Source organism: Carassius auratus, chromosome 1 (assembly GCF_003368295.1).
Source record: "Carassius auratus strain Wakin chromosome 1, ASM336829v1, whole genome shotgun sequence".
NCBI classification, from domain to species: domain Eukaryota; kingdom Metazoa; phylum Chordata; class Actinopteri; order Cypriniformes; family Cyprinidae; genus Carassius; species Carassius auratus.
Window position 1 is genome coordinate 17238623 of NC_039243.1, and position 24344 is coordinate 17262966.

General features: G+C 36.3%; 2 protein-coding genes across 3 annotated transcripts; one reads left to right on the forward strand and one right to left on the reverse strand.

The window, feature by feature from the left end:
* Positions 1 to 1971: 1971 nt before the first annotated feature.
* LOC113091547 (sodium/glucose cotransporter 5-like) lies at positions 1972 to 23417 on the forward strand. The gene is made up of 15 exons (XM_026257151.1): positions 1972 to 2111; positions 2428 to 2499; positions 3397 to 3501; positions 4299 to 4358; positions 4598 to 4702; positions 5744 to 5849; positions 7111 to 7191; positions 8106 to 8311; positions 10024 to 10159; positions 16811 to 16918; positions 17034 to 17184; positions 18305 to 18473; positions 20078 to 20293; positions 21890 to 21980; positions 23076 to 23417. The coding sequence occupies exons 1-15, from the start codon at positions 2001 to 2003 to the stop codon at positions 23270 to 23272; spliced, it is 1914 nt and encodes a 637-aa protein (XP_026112936.1). The 5' UTR covers positions 1972 to 2000; the 3' UTR covers positions 23273 to 23417.
* On the reverse strand, positions 8342 to 16365 carry LOC113091446 (protein FAM83G-like). 2 transcript variants are annotated; one of them, XR_003287373.1, is made up of 6 exons: positions 14901 to 16365; positions 13573 to 13740; positions 13334 to 13458; positions 11263 to 12484; positions 10130 to 10197; positions 9725 to 9864 (listed from the first exon to the last, which is right to left on the reverse strand). XR_003287373.1 is itself a non-coding variant. In XM_026257021.1 (5 exons), exons 1-5 carry the CDS (start codon positions 15357 to 15359, stop codon positions 9619 to 9621), a joined length of 2220 nt encoding a protein of 739 aa, XP_026112806.1. In that variant the 5' UTR covers positions 15360 to 16365; the 3' UTR covers positions 8342 to 9618. The 2 variants fall into 2 exon arrangements, 1 of the variants encoding a protein (XP_026112806.1); XM_026257021.1 differs by lacking the exon at positions 10130 to 10197 and having other exon boundaries at positions 8342 to 9864.
* Positions 23418 to 24344: the final 927 nt, after the last annotated feature.

Consider the following 24344-nt stretch of genomic DNA (forward strand, 5'->3'; position numbering starts at 1 on the left):
GAAGGCACCAAGGGCTATTTGACCAAGAAGGAGAATGATGGGGTGCTGCGCCAGATGACCTGGCCTCCACAGTCACCAGACCTGAACCCAATCGAGATGGTTTAGGGGTGAGCTGGACCGCAGACAGAAGGCAAAAGGACCAACAAGTGCTAAACATCTCTCGAGGAACTCCTTCAAGACTGTTGGAAGACCATTTCAGGTGACTACCTCTTGAAGCTCATCAAGAGAATGCCAATATGACATATTTTCAGTTGTTTCACACTTTTTTGTTATGTATATAATTCCATGTGTTAATTCATAGTTTTGATGCCTTCAGTGTGAATCTACAACTTTCATAGTCATGAAAACAAAGAAAACTCTTTGAATGAGAAGGTGTGTCCAAACTTTTGGTCTGTACTGTATATATATATGTGTGTGTGTGTGTGTGTGTGTGTGTGTGTGTGTGTGTGTGTGTGTGTGTGTGTATTCAAAGCTGTAAACAAAACTAAGATAACCTCAGTTTGTTTTACAAGAAAACACAATCTCAGACTTTCTATTCAATGTTATTCATGTTTAATTCAGTGTGTTACTTGCTGTTTTTTTTTTTTTTTGCAGTTGATTGTGAAATTGTGCAATTTCTGAGTGAAAACAGATTCTACATTAAAATTTTCAGTGTAGTATATTGTATGTTATAATTTAAATGATATACATTTTATTCCTTATAGTTTCAGGGTTATATTTGTTGCAATTCATTAATAATGAATGGTCACAATAATGTAACAAGGAAAATTACTTATGGTTTTAATACAACTAGTGATAAACCAAAAGTGACTTTCACTTTGTTACAAAATATTTCAGTTTAAAAGAAATGCTGTTCTTTTCAACTTACTGTTAATCAAAAGATCCTGAAAATGGTTTTCACAAAAATATTAAGATTTCTTGAGCACCAAATCAGTGTTGTAATGATGCTGAAAATTCTGCTTTGCCATCACAAGCATAAATTACATGTTAAACTATATTAAAATAGAAGACAGCTGTTTTAAATGGCAAAAATAATTTGCATTATTACTCTTTTTACTTTATTTTTGATCAAATAAATGCAGCCTTGGTGATCATAAGATATGACTAATAAACAGATCAAAAAATCTTACGAGCCCTAAACTTTTAACCGCTAGCGTATAAAAGAAATTAGTATTAAAATAATAAAGAGCTTGCCATTAGAGACAAAAAGTCTGTCAAACCAAGTACGCCATCATAATTTAAGACTGCCAAGCTCAAAATAACACAATATACTTGAAAGAGCTACTATGGATTCAGCCAAAGAATTTCTTCATCAGACTGTATTACTCAATATAGTCTTAAGAGCTTAATGAATAGGCAGCAGCACATACCAATATGAATTCAAATGACATTACTTGAAACATTAATTAACTTCATCTTGGGTGAATAGAGTTATATTTACAAAAGAAATTAGGTTGCAAACACTCCTGCCACACTGTAAAATAAAATGCAGTTTATGGGAACAGTGACCCCAGTTAATATAGAGGCATTGCTAGGAAGTATACTTATGTCCATGCGTAAGATTGATGCTAATGGTTAGTGCGTGTATGCGTGTGTTAATGGGTAGCACCAGTGGGTGTTTAAGTAAATGATTGACTTTGTTAAGTGTGTCTAGGGATGTTTTTTAGACTCTGTCAGTCACATTAGGTTAGTTAGATCACACGTCTAAATGCTCTGATTATACGATTAAGCATGTATGTATGCGTGTGTGTAGTCATAGGTGTCTGTGTCTGCGTGCAGGTGCGTGTGTACCTCGGAACCCACCGTAAGCAGCAGGGTTTGTGTGTCTTCAGGGATGCGTTCATCTGCCTTGTTTTCATGTAGGTGCAAGTTTGCCTCATTAAACTGATGTGTTTAATGATCAGTTCACACACAGGACTGATTGACCGGAACGTTTTGGGTCTTTCTGTCCTCCTCGTCTCGTTGTTTTAGTCTGTGTGTAGTGTGTGTGAAGGAAGGACATGGCGTCTAACTCTACCACTAAATATTATGCACTTTCCCAGTCTTTCAGCGTATCTGATATCATTGTAATCGGAGCATATTTTTTATTGAACGTCGCAGTTGGAATATGGGTGAGGCATATTAGTGTATTTTCAGAACTGTGTGTTTGTATTAATTGTAAATAATATTATTATTTAAAGAATAGTTCACTGATAATTTTGTTTTCACAATGTTTATATATATATATATATATATATATATATATATATATATATATATATATGAGTACATATCAGTTTTGAATAAGAACATGTGAATGTAAACTGCAAATACAAAGGCATTTTTTTTTATAATGGAACATCTATGATGTTAGAGTAAGAGATGGAACTTCATTTACATTTTTCATAAACTTTTGTGTGTTTATATATGTATTTGTGTGTGTTTTAGTCATCTTGTAGAGTGAGCCGAAACACACTAAGTGGATATTTTCTGGCTGGCAGAGACATGGCTTGGTGGCCGGTGAGTGATAATTAATGTAAACTGACCCAATTAAAGCAATTATATATTTATTTTTATTTATTTTTTGTAGTTATTAATTTATTTTTAACATAGTTTACAATGGCTTAAGCCTGAAAATGAGTAGATCAAATTACAGCTATTATTTTAAATAAACAGAAAGTCAAATCTATAAATCAACCAAAAGAACCTGAAAATATGTAAAACAAAGAAAAACGCATGATGACGATTTTGCGTTAATCCAATCACTGAACAAATTTGAGGCATTTATCATGTTAACAAGCTACATTTTCCAGCTTCCACTGAGGCACAAGATGCACTTAAACATCTCAACTCATGCTGAGAACATGATCATCAGGTTTTACACAGTTCATGTGGATAGAGAGCTGCTGTGATTAAAGCAGACCAAATAATAAGACATTAAAATGTGTTAATTAAAAAATTTTATGCCTATTGTTATATATATATAATAATAAATTTTAACTAATGGTATCAAACATTTAGACCCCGTTCTATATGTAGGGAGAAATAAAGTATATTTTAGATGCTGTAACAAATCACCATTTGTTACAATTTTCAAAAAAATAATCTTTTTTTTTTCTTTTGCAATTCCTTTAATTAGTCCTGCATAATGACAAATCATTTTTATATTATTATCATCATTTCCGATTAGTGTCTCAATTAAAATGAGGTAACAAAAACAAATGAGGTCATACAAATATAGGCCTGTAGATAATTATTATACATATGAGACGTGTATAATAATTATATATACAAGAATTAAAGCAGTGTTGAATAAATAGTTTAGCTGGCATGACACACAACAGCTCTAGTTAAGTTTATTTAGCCGTATAAGTCCAGTCTGAGAGCTGCTCTAATATGTAACACGAATGGATGCAGATTGGTGCATCTCTGTTTGCCAGCAGTGAGGGTTCAGGATTGTTCATCGGTCTGGCTGGGACAGGAGCAGCAGGAGGGATTGCCGTAGCCGGATTTGAATGGAATGTGAGTGACATCTTTTTTTTTTAATGCCTCGTTTCCATTTTCTCTATTGCATTTATGTTAAACAAGGGCAAAATGTTTATTAGTCATAATTCGATATCGAACATCACTGCAAACACGAATAATACAAAACATAAGAATGTAAATGCACCTGTATTCGATCAGCACTAGAGGGAGACAGAGGACCATCTTCCGTCCTAAAACAGGAATTATGGGCGCTGAAAATCCCGTGCTTGTTTTTTTTTTCTAGACCAGTGATGTCCAACCCTGCTCCTGGCGACTGCCCTGCAAAGTTTAATTCCAACCCTAATTAAACACACCTGCCTTTCATTTTTAAGTGATCCGGAAGACCTTAATTAGTTGCTTCAGGTTTGTTTGATTAGGATTTGAGCTGAACTTTGCAGGACAGTTGATCGCCAGGAGCATCTTTTTTCTATTGTGTCTAGTCAATTTTACACACACATTTTCATGTTTAAAATTAGCTGCACAGACGCAATAATAATAAAAATGCATGATTACTTGTAGTAGAGACTATTTGAGCACTGAGTTGCAAATAACTACAACTATGAACAAAAAATATAACAAAAAAACTTTACAAGAAAGACATTTCCAAATCTAATAATATATTATAGTTGGAACACATATCTAATAATATAATAATATAAATGTGCCTTCGGTTTCTAAATGCTTTTTAGGGCCAAACACAATAATGTCTCATGCTTCCCAGGGGAATTGGTCTTGTTTTTAGGATGTTTAAATGTGTCTCACTGCAGTGCAGTAACACTTTCTCTCTCTGTTAGGCAACTTATGTCCTGTTGGCTCTTGCCTGGATCTTTGCCCCAGTTTATGTGTCTTCTGGGGTGAGTTTTAGACGTACACCAAACCACTTATACTGATGTGCCAACTGAGCTATTTAGAATGTGCCTTAATAATTGAGAACTTCTGTTTAATGTCGCCACATGTACCATAGACTCGCAGTCTCTTTCTCTCACACACAGACACAACACATGTGCTACTTTCCCAGATTTGCCTATTAATTTGCTTAGTTCTTGCCATTCCCTCTGTACTTCCTGTCTCTCTCTCTCTCTCTCTCTCAAAGATTGTCACAATGCCAGAGTATCTGGGTCGGCGATTTGGAGGAGAGCGAATTCGCATGTACTTGTCAGCTCTCAGTCTGATGCTGTCCGTGTTTACCAAGATCTCAGTGAGCACAAATACACATACAATCATACTCGTTCACACAAATACCCGCAAAGCTAAAATCAAACATTAATCTACAAAGGCTTAATTTATGAGTCCCATATTGCTGCACTGGCTTGTTTCTGTAGCGAAGAAATTTGGAGCTGTGAAAGAGAATGTTTAGCTGTGTTTCAACATCTGTTTTTCACTGCAGACACAAAAACACTCACACGCAAATACTCATGCTTGTTAAATGCCAAAGTTTAATATGTACAGTAGCATTAGGTTTTTTTTAAAACCCCTAATGCTACATACTGATCTTTGGCATTTAACAAGCATTATGTGTCATTAGTCTTGTAAGTGTTTTAGTGATAAAACTACTGTATAAAAGTTTAAAGTCAGATTTTTTAAGAAATAAATATTTAAATTCAGACATATTAAAGTGACAAAAATAAATTTATAATGTAACAAAAGTTTTTCCATTTCAAATAAATTAGGTTCTTTTTAACTTTCATAAATCTAAAACTTTCAATAATAATAACAATAATAATAATATAATAAAATAAAAATTGTGGAAACCAAACTTTAGCATGTAAGTACATATACCTATTTGACAAGTTATGTACATGCAAGAGCCACTCACATTTCTTTGGGGGAAAAAAATCTAGAAATAGCACTGGTCATAGGGGAGAGCAAACTGAGACTTTTGCTGAAGTCTCCCAGTATTGAAGTGTTTCCTCTTAAACAAGACTCCATTAATCTCAAATTTCTTATAGAGTTTCAGAAGACATCTTACAAACTGTGCTTAGATTATATGACAATATGATTTGACAAATGATACCAAAGTGAAAAATGGCAGATCTGAAATATGTTTTTATATTAAGACCAATTGATCTAGTATATCATCCACATTCATTTTTATAGCTCAATATGCTCATATGTCAACAACTCTCATCGACTGTACTTCTGTTCTCCAAGCAATTTTAGGAGAGAAAAAGAAAAAAAAAAAAGTTGGTGACAAAACTGGAAACAGCAACCTGATATCAAAATTCTGTATCTTCTGCAGACAGATCTGTACTCTGGAGCTTTGTTTGTCCAGGTTTGTTTGGGCTGGAATCTCTACCTCTCCACTGTGCTCATGCTGGTTGTCACTGCCCTCTACACTATTGCAGGTTTGTATTTGCAAGTGTATTTTGTATATATACACTATTCAAAAGTTTGGGGTCAGTACCTTTTATTAATGTATTTGAAATAAGTCTTCGTATCAAATATTATTAAAATTTAAAATAATGTTTTCTATTTTAATATATTTAGAATGTAATTTATTCCTAGGATGCTAAGCTGAATTTTCAGCATCATTACTTCAGCCGCAGTGGCACATGATCCTTCAGAAATCATTTAAATATGCTGATTTGGCATTCAAGAAACATTTCTTCTTCTTATTATTATTAACATTAGTGTTGAATGTTGTGAAAAATTAGAGATTTTATTTCAGGATTCTTTGTTGTATTGAAAGTGCATAAGAACAGCATTTTTTTTAATTGAAAGTTGGAAATGTCTTTCTTGCATTCTTGATCAGTTGGATGCATCCTTGATAAATAAAAGGATTCATTTATTTTCACAGAAAAAACAATAAACATACTTCTAAAGCATTTGTTAATCTAGGTTCATGTTGATTTCCACACATACTAATGCGTTTTATATACTAACCAAGCTGTATAAATTAACATGTCAACAGTTGTTCATAATACGTATTTATAATACATGAGTCTTAACACTTAACATTAACCTAGATTAATAAATGCTGATGATGCTTTTTGTTAAGTGGTACCACTTCATTTTTCAGCACTGAGCAGTTTTCATAATTAGCACTTGCACTAAACAAGCTCTTTCTCCAACAATCAGCAGTGTAGCATTACAAAGCACAGATTTTGATGTCAGACGGTGTAGCGCACACAGATACTGTATAAAGCCAGGTGAGCAGATGCAATATTCAGTTGTGGTCTTGAAGCTTCCTCTTAAGATGGGGTAATGTAATGGTTAAAGCTCAGGGCTTGAAACGGCAATATTCCTGGTTTGAGTTGTGGATAGAGTAAATGATAAACTAGGATAGTCCTTGAGCGAGGTAATTAACCACAGGTTTGAGTAGCACTGTCAATTATTTGGATAAAAGCTTCTATTAAATGATTACTTATTTAAACTTTCTCACCGAAGCCCATTGGTTCAGTACCAGTTAAATTCTGCAGTAGTAATTATGATCTACATGACTGATTCCAGCATAATTGCATAATTACTTTAATCCGCCAAACTGCTGTCACTGTATTCACTGCTCTGTCTAAAAGTGCTGATTTAGACTCGACACCATTGACTCCTATCACATTAAACCATCATGAGAGAACTGAGCAGTACCCACTTAGTCCTCTGTTTCTCCAGGTGGCTTGGCTGCTGTAATCTACACCGACACTCTTCAGACCTTCGTCATGATTATTGGAGCGATCATCCTCACCATTACAGGTCAGTCGATCGCAGGCCTCTTCTTTTATTCTCCACCGGCAGTGATCTCATGTCAGCTGTCAATGGGAGAAGTCAAGCAGTGCCAAAAACAGATGGCGACTGTTAGAGAACATGTTTGGCAGGCACATTTTCCAGGTTATGTGGTTTACATTCATACATTGCATGTAAAGTAATGTCATATTTTCAACATCAAATGCTAAATCTTACCTTGACTTACCTCTGGTGGCCTGCTGAAATAGGCAAAAATGCCTAGTGATGATAATAACAATTATATTGATATTATACTTATATACTAAAATTAAGAACATTTAGAAGGCAAACAAGCTTTAATCAAAACAGCTGCATTCCCATGGCGCTATTCACATTTGGATGGAACTTCCATCTTTTGATGGAATTCGTCTTCTGGAATTTGTCTTTCCTCAGCGAATGTACAAACAGATTTCACTGTGGCTGTCAGAGAAAACCGAAACCAGGCAACAACAAAAAAATGTCCCATAACACATCTGTTAAGTACTGAAATAATATTAATAATAATAAATGTCAAATAGGGAGGTTTTATCAAATCATGTCTGGTTAGGACACATTAACACACTTTAAAACCTGCAAAGCTGGTTTGTATTGTGGTGTGGAAATGGGGAAAATCCCGATAATGTCTTTAGAAACTTACAAAAGGTCATCTCTAAAGGTTTATAAGAACCAAAAAAAAAAAAAAAATAGTGATACAAGAAAACAAAGACACAAATTTAAACAAGTTAAAGAAATTTAAATCATATTTTTAATTGGAATCCATTTAAAATGTACATTCCACCATGTAATTTTGACACTACTATAAAGAACAAATAATGCTAAACCTCTACCTATAACCCTAAAAAGTGGTAGATTTTAGCTGATATGTATTTATGCAAATGTTCCAGCATTCAACAAGATTGGAGGCTACAGTAACCTGGAGAGCGTGTATTTGAAAGCTGTGCCGTCTAAGATCATCCCGAATACAACATGTCACCTGCCCAGGGCTGATGCCATGCACCTGTTCAGAGACCCTGTGCATGGAGATTTACCCTGGCCAGGCATGACACTGGGATTAACCATCCTTGCAACATGGTACTGGTGCACCGATCAGGTATGCTTCAACACACACTCTCAAAAATAAATAATAAGCCTACCCTGCTTCTAACAATACAGAGTAAAAAGCATTGCATGGAGGACAGGATTGCAAATATATTTTGCATTATGAGTTCCATTCTGCTATAAGATTTTTAATGTATCACTTGATGCCACAAAGACTGCCATTTTAGATAGAGGTAAAAGCCTTTTAGGAAGACCCTTGAAATTTGACGCAAATGAGAAGACTGTGAGGCTATATTGACTATATTGAGTCACCAAAAACGTCTGTAAATGAGTCAAGTGTTTTCTCACAGAAACTCTGAGAATCAGTGTGCAGACTAGCATTTTTTAAGTACCTTGCTTTTTTTGCTCATTTGTTAAAAAAATGTAAATTATAAGAGTGGAAAATGATAGAAGACTATTTGTGATAACTAACATTTTAACACTTTCCTTCTTTTAAGTACAGTGCACATCACATCCTTAAAAACAAGCGTTCTTATTTTCAGACCTCATTAGCAGGCAAAAATATAAAAAACTAAATTCCTGGAAATACTGACAGAGTTAGAGTCCCCTCAAAACCCAATAAACTTGGATTTGGTCTGGGTCTTATTTCTTAGGTCCTGTGGTTAGGGGCTCAAAACTTGGTCTGGATCAAATTTCTTGGTCTGGCTCTTGGCTAATGGTCTCAGTCATAACCAGTCAATTCACAACTGCACAAAGTGGCTCTGAAATCAGTTTGTACCTTAACCTTTTCAATGTCCTTTTGAGGTGAATATGAAATCGCCATCACAATGGTCACAAATCCACCACCAAATTCTTGCAGTAGTCCGGATTACTCACAAGCATGTCAATAAAGAGTAAAGCTGCTTGTAACAAGTTTTGCTTCTCACAATCAGTGTCAGTGTTTGTTTGCCACCATAACACTCGTGTCAGTTTAAAGATCCAGTTGAACTCCAGTTGTAAAGTCTTTAACAGTAGACATTGGTGGCTATCATCATTGCACATTCATGCCTTTGTACTCAATACAAAGTAGTAGTTGTTTTTTTTGTTTGTTTGTTTTTATACTGGGAAGAAAGCCACCATTAATTGGTTAATTTTCATTGTGCCTCTGTGTCAACAATTTATTCCCCAAAGCAAAACCAAACGTGTTCAATGGAACCTACTGCCTGAGCTATTTGACACTGGCAAGTTTATATAAAGAGATACCTAATGGTGTACGAGTCTCGACCCATCTACGAGGGGATGGAGACTTGTTTGAGAGGTCCGAAGAAAGGGGGAGAGATACTGAGAATGCATGAGCCACTGAGTGGGAGTTTGACTGATTCACTGTCCTTCTATTGTATAGGCAGGGCTTTGTCTTCTAGGGGACAAGCCGGAGCGCTTTAGATTTTGCTGGCCTGATCCATTTGAGGGGAGGTCAGCAAACATCTTCCCCTGTGAGTACCTGTGGCCCCCACTCACATGTCCACTGCTTTTAGGGGGTCTATGTAATACTCCAGGTTTACCAATCACCACTTTGGCCCGGCCATGAGCTTCTCGAACAGGTGACCTGGAGACCATCTGGTAAAGCTGAAAGGGAGGAAGGGTGTATGTGAGAAAGAAAAATAATAAAAACCCTTGAGGCATGATTTCACATGGTATAACAACAAACTAAAACTGTTCTGTTGAATTTAAAATAAATAATTCAGTAAACAAAACAATAATGCTGGTTGATGTGTCATTTGGCAGGTAATCGTGCAGAGGTCTCTATCAGCCAAAAATCTGAGTCACGCCAAAGGGGCATCCATCTTTGCCAGCTATCTCAAAATGCTTCCCATGATCTTCATCATCCTACCTGGCATGATCAGCAGGGCTCTCTACCCAGGTACTACACACACGCTCCAGCTGCTGTATCCGCTAGTGCTGCAAAAATTCAGTGCTATGTCATTTTTTGTACAAGCTTTGTCATCTTTTAAGCCTATACCTATAAAATCGCATTATAGAAGCTTAACGTGGTCAAGCTGGTTTTTGGTACATGGTAGCTGGTTTGTTGCTGGTCTACTATTGTTGAACTACAAGACCTAAACAATCTTGACCAAGTTAGACGGCACTATTCTACATCATATACCATCCTCCCAAAAAAAAAACGCTATAACCTTATGCAGGGTAGTTTTATGCCCAAATACTAATACTACACACTTAATTTCAACATTTTATTAAAACATTATATTATTTAGGACAAGACTAAACAGTCACATTAGAAAAGGAGTTGTAAGAACTATGCAATAACAGTAGGGATGTATATTATTAAAACAATATTAAAATAAAACGATGTATAATATAATAATCAATCAATATTATAATATGAATATTATAAAACCATATTAAAATTCATCTAATTATGTTTCATATTACCACTGATAAACAAAATAAATGATTGATACCATACTATTTCATTCAAATGAATGAAAATTTAAATATTAAAGTACAATCATTTTAGATACTACAGATTTTTAATGTAAAGTATAAATAAAATGTACATTCATTTTGAGATTTGCTAAGAATACTACTGGCATATATATAATATATAAAATTCAAGCTGCATATATATGCATCCCTAGACAAAAGTTTCCTAACACCTTTACCCCAAACAATTTTGTTGCATGCACATGTGGACCACTTTTTACATGGGGAAATTCCACCAGAATTAGGATCTGCTATTTTCCTGTTCTTGTCTGATACACAACTTCTCCCACCCACAACCCCATACATGTGTTATAGCACTTTTAGCAGGTTCAGGCGTGCTGGAAATGTCAACGGAGTCCCGGAACGCACACCGGCACACCCCTGTGCATTCCATAACACACACGCCTGGCTTCTTTTCATCTACTTGAAACACTCCCAGGTTTATGGACTGGTAGAACGAAGAGCCAAATCTTATAAAAAGCACTTTCACATTCAGTCGCACTGAATTAAAGTCAAACGTACCTTTGTTTTGTCTCTGTTCTGCATGTTCAGCAGATTTTTCTCAGCAGTGTTTTGATTGATGTCATCCGATCTCAAATCCAGCATGGATTGAGAGAAGCGGGCCATCACGTTGAGCACATCAGGGCTATGGTCTCCAACACGACCAGAACCCGTTAATCTTCCGTTAGGGAGTTTATCACTGCTGTCGGAGTCAGTACATTCATAGTATTCATCTGACGTTGTGGAATTCTCATCTTTATCCTTTATTGAATGTGCACAGGTCACAGCAGTGCTGTCAGCATCGTTGTCTCGAGTGTCTGTTTTTCTTGTTTGGTTTTCCTCCCTTCTGACTAAAGTTACCTCTGGGTCTCCAAAGCCCTCCAGTCTATTAACCACCAACTGAAGAGTGCGTGGCTTGGGCACAGGCATTTCTGAAGCCTGCTGCACCTCTGCTGGTTCAGGGTTGGACTCCTGCTCTTGGAGAGGGGGGCTCGGTTTGGGGTCTTGTTGCTGGATTGGAGGGCTTGGTGAATGGGATGTATTGGTTGGTATATCTTGATGGGCATTATTAGAGTTAGTCTCTGCCTGAGGTTGGATAATTGATTGAACATTTGCATCTACAGCTGCTGTTTTAGATAATTCTTTTGTTTTAGGACGAGGACTTGCTTTATCTGGTAACGGTTCCTCAGGTGGGGCAGTGAATGGGTCTTTAAAACGGATCGCTTGAGATGTTTCAAACATTTGAGAGCGCATTAAATGCACTGGTGCTGGCTTGCTTGTATCACGGATATTAATAAACCCAATAACATCACTGGGTGGGTCTGGCTCTGGCCAGGTGGGCAAGTAGGGAATAAGATTGGCCTTTGGCAGACCTACAAGTCCTGGGTGCTTTTGCGGTCCTTCCGTCAACTCCCGTTGAGGCTTGGGAATCTGGACCATAGGGTTCTTGGAGTCACTGTTCTTAGCACTAGCCTTGTCTGAAGAGGCTTTGCTTGCTGCATCTACATTAACCAATGCATATTTAGGGTTAATTAATTTTCTTGCAACGGTTACAGAAACGGGGGAAGGAACGGCAATTGGGACAGGGTCAGGCTCCGGAGGGTCTGCCAATGGGATCTTGGTTAGGTTGACCCCACGAGAGTTCAGGTACAGTTCACGGAACTGCTTGTCAAAAGTTTCAACGGCCTGTCCTGTCAGGACTGTAATGATGTTCCGATCCAAACGAGAAGCTGTCCATGTAAAACTAAAACACAAAGATGCCTTCAGTCAGAAAAGTGGACTAACAAATAACACATGCACATTAAAACTAGTTACCACCAGTTCAGATGACTATTTTTCTTTCAGTTGGGTGACAATAGCTCACTCACTAGTTGTCTTGTTCTTGTTTTGTCAGTTCACACTTCTCTTTTCTTTCTGCACTCTGGCATTTCATGCCATATAGTTTATTAGGCCTGTCTTTTGATTTGATTGTTTCATCAAGTCATTTTTAACACAAACTTCTTGTTTGATTGTTTTGTTACCTTTTTACTCCCTTTTAAGTTTTATCTTCTAATTTGCCATTGCATATTTAACCCATTTCCATTTTCTCTATCAGGTGTTTGGGTGAGATTAGTGAAGTTTCTAGTTTACTGAATACCTTTCCTTCTCTGAGTTCTGTTTATGGTTATTAAAAACATTAAAAAATGTTTCCACAACCAGTTGAACTTGCAATTTACAAGGCATACAGTTTTTACCAAGATCCTCAGAATATATACCACTGGCTCTGCACCCCTTTGCCTAAATGTATTACTTTAGACTTGTGTGCCCACTAGAAGCTGGAATTCTGCAAGTGAACGTTGCTTGATTGTGCCATCCCACAGAAGCACAAAGTCACTTTTTAAATTAAGTGTTCCCTCCTGGTGGAATGACCTCCCCAACTCAATCCGAGCAGCTTAGTCCTTAGCCATGTATAAGAATCGGCTACAAACACCTCTCTTCCATCTTTATTTGACCCTTTATTTGATCTCTTTACAGTCCAGTGTGTCTGACTTTCAGTTAAGAAACACAGCTTCATGAATATGTGCATACACACATTAAACTGCACAAAACAAACCTGTATGATCCAGACACTGCACGGTCTCCATCCACAAACATGAATTTTTGACTCAGTGAGCCATGCACTTTCTGAGCCGAGTGAGTGTAGAATTCAGATCCGCCGATGCATCGCACCCGCAGATTCTACAAACACAAATTGTTATTCATACACAAACACACTCAAACTACATCTTTTCTAATGTTAAGAACTCAAAACTGTCTACAGAACAGACATTAATGCATGTGTCTTCAACTCACATTGAGGTGTCCTCTGTGCATGTTGGCTCTCTCACACATAAGTAGGAAGTGCTGTAAAGCTGCATAATCAATAATAATGTATATAGCTACTTTCTTTTTGAATCCAGCCTCTATTAGATCCTTAAAAATGTCAACATCTGTGAAAACGTCCATTACCACAGCAATCATCTGCAAAAACATGAATGATTTTGTATTATTTCTCAGTATACAAATTACTATACAGATCATATTCGAATTACAATTCTATTGTGAGCATGAAGTACTGTATGTTCTCTTTATTAAGACGACATGATGATATAGACAAAACAAGTCCTACACACCCTAAATCTTTTGTACTGCACCTATTAAGACCTACGTCTCGTTACAATCTCTCATTGTGTAAAATGTCTTTGGATAATAATCTCTTTGATTGAGTATTTGAGTGAGTGAGTGTTTGTCTTAAAGAGAAAGGGGGAGGAGGAATGTCTTCCGATATGTCACTGGCCGATCTGAAGCAAGTACTAACAAGACAAATTAATCAGTTGGAAACCAGTAAGATTGTGAAGTATGATGGATATTTGGACATTCAACATGATGTCTATTTTCTACTAAACTCAATTCATTCCTAACATTTCCAGGTTATCTTTTTTAAAATTAATCAGCTTGTAGACAAAGAGTTGTGTTGAATAGTGTGTGCTGACATACATAAGGATAGTAGTTGTTTTGCTTAGTTGGAGCTGTGTCCACCTATTAGTTTAATATTCAGTATTTGCATTAGTAGCCTACACAATCATCCCCAAGATCCTGTCATTATTGCTTGTCATAAACATTATCATTTATAAATTTCATACATTCAGCATATATTAAAGAGCCAGACTAGGATTATTTTTAGTAACATAAAATAGTTACATATTTTTGATCAAAAGAGTGTTTTACACAAAGGAGAAATTTGAGGTCGACAAATAAATAACTGAATAAAAAGTTATTTTTACTTGTATGCAGTTCTGAAGATCCTATAATGAAATATTATGAAATATTTGTATTAATTTTACAGAAATTCAAAAATGTTTTCAAACAAAGTTTGGTGTGTGAACAGAAACCGCTTTGACATCAGGTAACCATAGCAACCTAACGCTGCTTCAGCGTTATCTAGAAGTTTTTGACTAGCCTACTCATCGCAAAAAAAAATACAAATACAAAGAGAACTGTCATTATTTAACAGTTTAGTTAAGTTTTACACATCACATACATATCTCATGGCTAACATAGTTGACATTTGGCTTAGTGCGCTAAAAGAAAATTGGGTTGCGTACAATATTGTTCTTTTCACGTCCCTCTGGTTTACCCACCTTCTGTGCTTGAGCTATGGCCTTCCTCACGACCTCTTTTATATGCGTCTGTCCGTCCATTGGTGGCTGCGTGTAGACATTGACACGCGTCACTCCTCGGTAAGAACTGCAGTCTGGCCAACCGAGGTCTAGATTTGGGATGGAGATATCAGAGAGGTCCGGCCAGTACTGCAAAGACACCGCTCCGTCCTCTCCCTCCGCTGTACCATCTGTTTTTTGATGCTCAGAACCGGGTTTGTAATCTTCTATGCTCCGACGCAACCGCTCGAGTTCGGGTTCCGACAGGAAAGGACGCAGCTCGTGCTCCTTCATATAGACATCAAACGCGTCGCGTCCTTTCGTGATAAGCGCTTCAAGCGCGAGCCGCTGATTCTCGCTGTAAAAAAACTCCGGTTTGGATTCATTTAGACGCCAGTTCACATGATTGTCATCAAGACACTGAACCTGAGACAGAGCCATGGCGTTTCCACACACAATCCGAGTTAGTCGATAGAAAGCGGATTCTTAGTTTTTCTTATTATTATTATTTGTTCGTATTAGTTTATAAAGTTATGTCCCACTATAATCCCAGACAAGTATATAATTTCTTTGTAAAGTCTCTCTCTCTCACTCTCTCTGTTAACTGCTAGAAGAAAAAAATCCTATTACGATCGCGGTAAAGCGTTTCCATGGTAAAGTGAGACCAGGCGATTCAATCGATTTTTGTGTCGTTAAATAAAGCGGCTCAGCTATAACTTAAGCATCAAAAGCACGTTTTGTTTGTTGCTTCTTAAAGATATTTTTTTTTAAATGCCTCATATGTTATTTGATCATGTGTCCCCGAGCAGAGTCCCAGTTCAATACAGGATTCAGTTGACCGCTGAGCATGAGATCATCTTTCAGTAAACCAACAGGTAGAATAGAACAAAGCATCTCCACAGGCTCTAGTGATTAGACACTCCTCAATCACCTGACCGGGTGGGGCTCTAACCCACACATATATACACACACACACACACACACACACACACACACACACACGGGCCAAACCGACTGAATCCGAGTTCATGTAGGGTCTGCCATAGAAGCATAAACCCTGGAAAAAATCTCCGACGCCGAAGAGAAAAACAAGCTTCAGGACTGTTCACCAGAGTGTTGCACGTTAAACAAAACTTTAAAAACAAAAGAGTTTCCTTCTCTCGATTTAAATAATGTCCCGAGTTTGTTCTCCAGTAAATTCCTGTGGGGCTTTGGTTTTACTTTGCCCTACTTCTGCGGAGCTGGAAAAAGGAAGAGGCCGGACGTCTGCTCGCATGAGCGCCGATGACGCGGCGTGCCCCGTGCCGGCTGAATATTACACTGTTGAGTCAAACAGTTACGTGGAATTGGGCGGGGTATCCGGGAAGAAAGTAACAGCCAACTAAAGGAAGTGAAAGAGACACTTCCTATTTCCCCTCTTGAATTCCTAGCAGTAAAAGTTGTGGTTGTAGGCAGACACATAAATTGACACCTTGGGCTAGTTGTCACACATGGAAGCTGCCACAAGAACTTTGATTTTTTTATATGTATGTAGATAAATAAATAGATAGAAAGATGGCAGTTGAATACCTTTGACCTAAAGTAACTACTTGATATAGCCCTTAAGATTTATTTTAAGTTAATATAAAAAATAAAAGTAAGCTTGTATGTTCACAGTTTTCTGATGATAGTTAATGGCCACATAAAAAGCATGTTAACAATACAAATATATATATATATATATATATATATATATATATATATATATATATATATATATATATATATATATATTGATTCTTTAAAATTTATTTAAATAAATAGCAGATTCCCACTGTTTCCAAAAAAACAAAAAAAAAACAATTCCACATATTTGCATCACCTTTTTTTCTTTTTTCTTTATTTCCTCCCAGACATAGTGGCTTGTGTGGACCCTGAAGAGTGTTTAAAGGTGTGTGGTGCGGAGGTGGGCTGTTCCAACATTGCTTTTCCAAAACTGGTCATTGAGCTCATGCCCAGCGGTAATCAGGATCACTTTGTTTTATTGTGTATATGTTTAAATTGTTGACATGTACTTTATAGTCCATGTCATGGTCTTTTTAGTGTAAATCATGCAATTGTGCATGTGTGTTCCAGGCCTCAGGGGGTTAATGATAGCTGTAATGATGGCCGCTTTAATGTCATCACTGACCTCCATCTTCAACAGCAGTAGCACCCTCTTCACCATGGACATCTGGAAGAAGTATAGGAGAGGTGCTAGCGAGAAGGAGCTTCTGCTGGTTGGCAGGTGTCTATGGCTGTGTTTGTTTCCATTTCTTGCGTGGAACTGTTGCCTATTTGAAATCATCAATCATTATGACATGCATAAAGGTTACATGTTGTCTAAGATCCAACGTCATGGTGTTTTTTATGCAAAAGCAATTACATGAAAGAATGTTAGAATGATTTATGGCCTTAGAAATGCAATGCACAACCGCAGTATGAGCAAGACATTTTGGGGTGGATTAATCATTTAGATCAGCTCATATTTATGTCCTGTCATTGGGTTGAGATACATTTAAATGGAATAAAAAAACACAAATACTTTATATAACTAGACAATGGAAGAATACCAGTAGCTAATGGTTTCCAATAGGATAGACCTCATCGAAGAACTTAACTTTATAAACTTATTAAAGGGTTAGTTCTCCCAAAAATTTTAATTAGGCTTTGTTTTACTCACCACCGAGGCATCCTAGGTGTATATGACTTTTTCTTTCAGATAAATCCAGTCGGAGTTATATAAAAAATTGTCTTTTGATCTTTCAAGCTGTTTCATGGCACCCAACAGGTGTCAGGTCAGTCCAAAGACGTGAAATAAAAATGCCCTTCGCTTAAAAAAAACGGCCCCGGCACCGGCCCCGGGGGTTGAACAAATGCCTTCTGAAGCTAATTGTTTTTGTAAGAAAAATATCCATATTCAAAATGTAAATTCAAAGCTGACCTTATATGTCATTCTCCCAGAACTGCTTAGTTTACAACAATGAGAGCAAGCTAGATTAAAGTGATTATTACATTTTTAATATGGATATTTTTCTTACGAAAAATGCATAAATTAGCTACAGGAGGCCTGTGTTTACCCACCGGAGCCATGTGAGACACATTTTTTTATGGAAGGGTGCTTTTTATTTCACGTCTTTTGGACTGAATGCAACACCCACTGAGTGGCAGTAAACAGCTTGTTTATTATCTCTGACTGGATTCATCTGAAAGAAGAAAGTCCTATTCACCTACGATGCTTCAGGGGTGAGTAAAACGCAACCTAATGCTGCACTAACCCTTTAACATAATGAATTTCATTTTCTATATTAAAGACTGTGATTGAAAGTGAAGATGATGTCAAAATCCATCTTGATTTGTTTTCCCAGGATAGTGACTGTTATTTTGGTGGTGATTAGTGTGGTTTGGATCCCAATTCTTCAGAGCGCTAACAGTGGTCAGCTGTATGTTTACATCCAGTCAGTAACCAGCTATCTGGCCCCTCCTGTTACTGCCATTTTTGTATTGGCTATTTTCTGGAAAAGAACCAATGAGGCGGTAATGCACACACAAACGCATACATACAACAAACAAACTCTGTTTGAGGCTTCACTTAGACTATGTACATATTGACATACCAGCATTAACAGTCACATGCATTCGAGAAAAACCTCTTCTCTCTCGTGAAGAAGGAATGTCTGGCTATTTTAATGTTGCAGATTAGTGAGGGTGCGTGAATTTGCGTGTTCAAACACACAAAGAGTGTGTACATGTCTGAATGACTAAAAAAGAGAATGCAACTTTCAGTTGTAAGTGATTGAGAAGATAAATACCTGTTCTTTACAGAAAATAGGCCACACCTCAATATGTCATTATAAACTGTGTTTTTAAAAATGAAAAAAAAAACATTAATAAGTTACACCCGTGTAAATTGCATTTTATTTTTCCATTCAGTACAATTTTCCAGTTGAGTGTGACCATGGTCTTCTAATCTGTTTATTTAGTAAAATCATTTTATAGTGCAAAGAAAATTTAACGAGATGCATAAAATAATATGGATAGAAGGATGGATCGATGGATGGACAGATGTATAGATAAATCTGTTTCCTTGATCGCTGCTGATAATAAATGTTGTTTAGATTCTTAGAACAAGAGTAACATTATGTTAGAGTGCATAAAGTACAGAAAAAGAAAAAAAGACTTTGTGATTCACATTTAAAGTTTTAAGAACATTAAAACTGGGAGGGTGGGATTTGAACATTCCTGTTCATTTTTACCCTGAAGAGTTGTTTAGAAGAAAGTAATCCTCCATCCCCTACAGCAAATAGGAAATACCTATTTTATCTACTGAGATCTCAGATAAGTATAATTTCTCTAAAAAAATAAAAATAAATCAGTCAGTACAGAACTTTAAGCGTAGTTTAACATTCCCCCGAGAAAGGAAGCTTTTCTAAAGTACTAAAACTAGCCAGGTGACATTCATAGGGTCATTACAGTGAATGTATTTGTGTAAGTCAGTGACACAAAATATACAAGAATAAAATCAGTTTAACTTACATAATAGAAAAAATCTACTGTCTGTTGCAACACTTGTTTGGCAAAACACCTGAATAAATATCACTGAAATATGACTTACAAATATGTGATACTTCACAGGAATTGCTATGCTTGTCAAGGGACTTTCACACCTCACTCCACCCTTAAGTACACTAAATAAGTACACGTCAGGAATCTCAGCTCAGAGTTCATTCAGTGCATCCTACCATTTCAAGATACCTGAATTAAAAATTATTAATTAGTTTAACAGTCTCCCATGCTTACAGTATATAGCACACTGAGTAAATGGAACACCACCGCTAGTATATCAGAATCAGAATCAGAATGAGCTTTATTGCCAGGTATGTTTACACACACAATGAATTTGTTTTCGCGATAGAAGCTCCACAGTGCAACAGATTGACAGTGACAGAACAAAAAAGACATAATAAAAGAATAAAAAATACAAGAAAAAATACAAAAAAGTAGGCAAGTAGAGCAACTGTGAAGTCTCTCTGGAGATCAAACAGTAGAGCATGTTGTTAGTAACACCAAGGTCATGTGTTCGATTCCCATGAAAAGTAAGAGTCTTTTTCACATGTGTTTGTTTGGTACTGTGTGCGCAGGGAGCATTTTGGGGCCTGATGGTTGGTCTGGTGGTGGGATTGTCACGGATGGTTCTAGAGTTTGCATTCCCTCCACCCCGCTGCGGTGTTTTTGACCCTGCTCCCTCCGTCCTAAGGAGTGTACACTACCTGCACTTTGCCATCATACTCTGCGCCCTCACTGCCATCGTTGTGGTGGTGATCAGTCTATTGACCCCACCACCTACTGATGAACAGGTAAATGTCTCTCTTGTAAAATGCTTTTATGGATTTTTAGCTTGTCCCATAATTTTCTTAAAGGTTCTAAAATAAAACTACAATTTTATCTTTCAGAACACGTATAGAAGTTACCAATTATTGAGAATTACATTTTTTAATTCTGCTTTAACTGTCCAGTCTTAAAGGGTTAGTTCACCCAAAAATGAAAATTAAGCCATAAATTACTAACCCTGAAGTCATCCTAGGTGTATATGACTTTTTTCTTTCAGACAAATCCAGTCTGAGTAATTTTAATTATCTTTGATCTTTCAAGCTGTTTGATGCCACTCCGCAGGTGTTGCACTGCATCAGTCCATGAGAGGTTTAATAAAAAGGGCATCCATTAATAAGAAATTTCTCACACGGCTCCGGGGGTGAGCAAAGGCTTTCTGTAGCAAATTGATGCATTTTTGTGAGAAAAATATGCATATTTACAATGTGATTATCACTTTAATCTAGCTTGTGCTCACAGTTGTAAATGAAGCAGTTCCGGGGGAATGACATATGAGGTCAGCTTTGTGCAGGAGCTGCTCAGAAGTGACGCACAACGGTCATTAATTAGAAGTACAAAACGAGGATTTGTAAAGAAGAATGTCAGAGGATTTCAAAGTAAGCCAAGAGAAGAGGTTTTCCTTTGCTAAAGTAAAGAAACTTTGCTTCCTTTATTCATGGTAACAAACGTTAGTTTTCATGAGACTCACCAGCACATGCGCAACGCTGACCTCATACGTCATGCTCCTGGAACTGCTTCGCTTACAACAGTGAGTGCTAGCTAGATTAAAGTGATTATTATGGTTTCAATATGGATATTTTTCTTACAAAAATGCATTGATTCGCTACAGAAGACCTTTGTTCACCCCCGGAGCCTTGTGAGACACTTTTTTTTTTTATGGATGCGCTTTTTATTAAAATACTCTTGGACTGATGCAGTGGCATCAAACAGCATGAGAGATCAAAGCGTTTTATTAAATAACTGACTGGATTCGTCTGAAAGAAGAAAGTCATATACACCTAAGATTACTTCAAGATGAGTTATTTATGGCCTAATTTTCATTTTTGGGTGAACTACCTTTAAGACTTTAAAACAGCTTAATAATACTTTTGTGTAAACTATGACACATTCTTTTTTCCAGGCTTCTTTAAAGAATAGAAAGTTCAAAAGAACACCATTTATTTAAAATAGAAATATTTGTAATAACATTTTTGTCTTTACTGTCACTTTGATCAATTTAATGCATCCATTCTGAATACAAGTATTAATTCCTATTAATTGATAAAGCAAAAAAAAAAAAATCTGACTGATCCCATTTTTTAATGGTGCTTTACTTAGTATGTGAACCAGTATGCATTATGCAAACAGCAGTATGCTACGTTGTTGTCACATGACACCATTCTCTTAAATTAGGTTTTTGAATATTATTTTTATTGTATATATATTCTCTAGGAGTCTTAATCAATCTCTTCCTTCAGGATTTGTTTAAAATGTAATTAATTTAATTAAGAAATACATTTAAATACAGATGTGTATTGGCAGTATATAATGTCTAGAGTGGCATGTCTTTGATTTTGTTTCAGACGCTTAACCTTACCTGGTGGACTCTCCACGACAGCACTGAGAGAGAAATACCTTTACAGAAAGTAACTACACTCAGCCGCAGGACGGACGGTATGCAACACACACACATGTGTGCATGTCTGGTTTACTATCCTTGTAGGAACTCTCCATAGGTGTAATGGTTTCTATAAAAAGTGAAGTGACATGACATTCAGCCAAGTATGGTGACCCATTCTCAGAATTCGTGCTCTGCATTTAACCCATCCAAAGTGCACACACACACCGTGAACACACACCCGAAGCTGGAGGTACAGGCTGTATTTTCTATCACCCTACACCTAAACCTACCCCTCACAGAAAGCTTTCTGCATTTTTACATTTTCAAAAAAACTAATTCTGTATGATTTATAAGATGGGATTTAAAAAAAAAAAATCTACACACACATATATAGTTTGTTTCACTATATTAATTGGCTGTCTCATAGACTTCCATTGTTTTTACAATTACAATAAATGTTGTTTTCTATCACCTAACCATACCTCTACTGCTAAACATAACCCTCACAGAAATACTAGATTTAAATAGAAACATAATTTGGCTGATTTATACTGTAACCCTCATCAAATAGTAAAGACTAGTTAGTGTTCAACTGGTTTCACTATATCAGTAAGGACTTTTTAATAGTAAGGGCAATTTGGACCTCGCAGGTAAAGTACAGTCAAAACTGTACACACATGAATCCAGTGAGAGGAGCTTACAGCATGATAGATCTCATGAGGATTGTTGTCGTCTATTCATCAGGGTGTGGTGCCATTCTACATTTATGTATCAGTTGACAAAACAAAAGTGTCCTATATGCGTGAGAACATTTACAATGAACTGAGAAATATACCAATTGTCATTTTCTTGGTTTTGAATGCAAGACCGCCTACTGCATATGGTGGATTATGTTGCCAATCACAACATTAGAAAACTGTATTGAAGGATAAAATGAGAGATAGCATGCCATTTAATTGGGCTATAAAGCCTTTAAATTATATTAAGTCAGGTTTTCAAAATTGTACCGTGATAATACCTTGGTATTCTTTTAAGAACCTTGCAAAATGCAATCATTCAGTATCTTAGTATATATCAAAATATCATGGTATAATTGTACGGCTCTCTTGTCAGTTAATTTCACATCCAATATTTTTGTTTCAATATAGGTTGTGAGCCTGTACGCAGGGGTAAGTGTGTCCGCACAGCTGGGTTCTGTAGCCCTCGACCTGGCCGATCTGCACCCGGGACACCACCTTCCATTATTCCCAGCATCAGAGAAGATCCCTTCTGGTCTCGCTTCTGCTGTGTTAATGCAATTATTCTCGTGTGTGTCAACATCTTTCTCTATGCTTACTATGCATAACACACAGCCACCACACAAACGTGCACCACTGTTTTTTGACTCCTGATAAAATGTTTTACTTATTACATAGCAATATTAAAATTAGAATTAAAATGATTTAATTTTTTTTTATAAATGGTCATTTAAATCCTATAGAAACATGGTTCTGCAGCTTTTTTCTTTTTCTCATATATATATATATATATATATATATATATATATATACACATTTAAACTCAAAATGTTTCGCAATTTTGAATTTTTTATCAGAATTGTGAGTTTGCCTCTTGCAATTGTTTTTTTTCCCCTTTCTGCCATTACATACATTTTTCTTGAAATTGCAAGTTTATATCTATTCCAATTTCTTTTCAGAATTGCAACTTTCAATTCTCACAAATTTCAAGGAAAAAAAAAGTCTGAATCGTGTAACAAACTCAGAACTGTGAGGAAAACGTCCCTAATTGTGAGAAAAGAAGTCACAATTACCTTTTTATTTTTTATGCCATAAAATCCTTTAAATTATTGGGCTACATAAAATATTTTATAGATTGTTTTAATAGTCGTTCAGTTAGCTTTACATATAATGCATTTATGCTACATTAAAGAACTGTATATTTTCCTTTGTGAATGGAGCAAAAAATAAATTACCATGCATATTTTTTCACAGCACATTCTTAGGTAATTCATTATGCTTATAGTAAGATCCTATTATATGTTTGATAAATATGTTTGAATTGACTGGGAAAAAAATAAATATGCTCATTACTAGATTCTCCCAAAGATATGGGTGTAAATTTAACTGTAAATTTGCGTCGTGGAAAAAAAATTAACAGTGATTTAACCGTAATTTTCTGTAAAGCACACCAATGGCTGTGTAATTTGTGTCTGAATAATTATTTCAACAATAGCGTGAGAGTAGCCATAGATTATATGAGTGTAAGAATAGCATGTAGATGATTTTAAGAAAAGAAAATTAGGGTGGGTTATATGAAATGTTAACTGTTAAATATTTGTGGCTGTTCATGTTCAACTTTTGTTTTCTCTTCAATTTATATTATTTTATTGTTAATGTGCAAATGAAAAATGTATTCAA

Bases quoted from the DNA above. Each gene is read 5' to 3' on its own strand.
- LOC113091547 (XM_026257151.1), top strand. From the start codon at position 2,001: ATGGCGTCTAACTCTACCACTAAATATTATGCACTTTCCCAGTCTTTC. The intron at 4,359-4,597 runs GTGAGTTTTAGA...TCTCTCTCAAAG, and splicing joins CAGTTTATGTGTCTTCTGGG to ATTGTCACAATGCCAGAGTA. The intron at 20,294-21,889 runs GTAAATGTCTCT...ATTTTGTTTCAG, and splicing joins CACCACCTACTGATGAACAG to ACGCTTAACCTTACCTGGTG.
- LOC113091446 (XM_026257021.1), bottom strand. From the start codon at position 15,359: ATGGCTCTGTCTCAGGTTCAGTGTCTTGATGACAATCATGTGAACTGG. The intron at 13,459-13,572 runs GTGAGTTGAAGA...TTGTGTTTGTAG, and splicing joins TGCACAGAGGACACCTCAAT to AATCTGCGGGTGCGATGCAT. The intron at 12,485-13,333 runs GTTTGTTTTGTG...TTTGTGTTTTAG, and splicing joins GCAGTGTCTGGATCATACAG to TTTTACATGGACAGCTTCTC.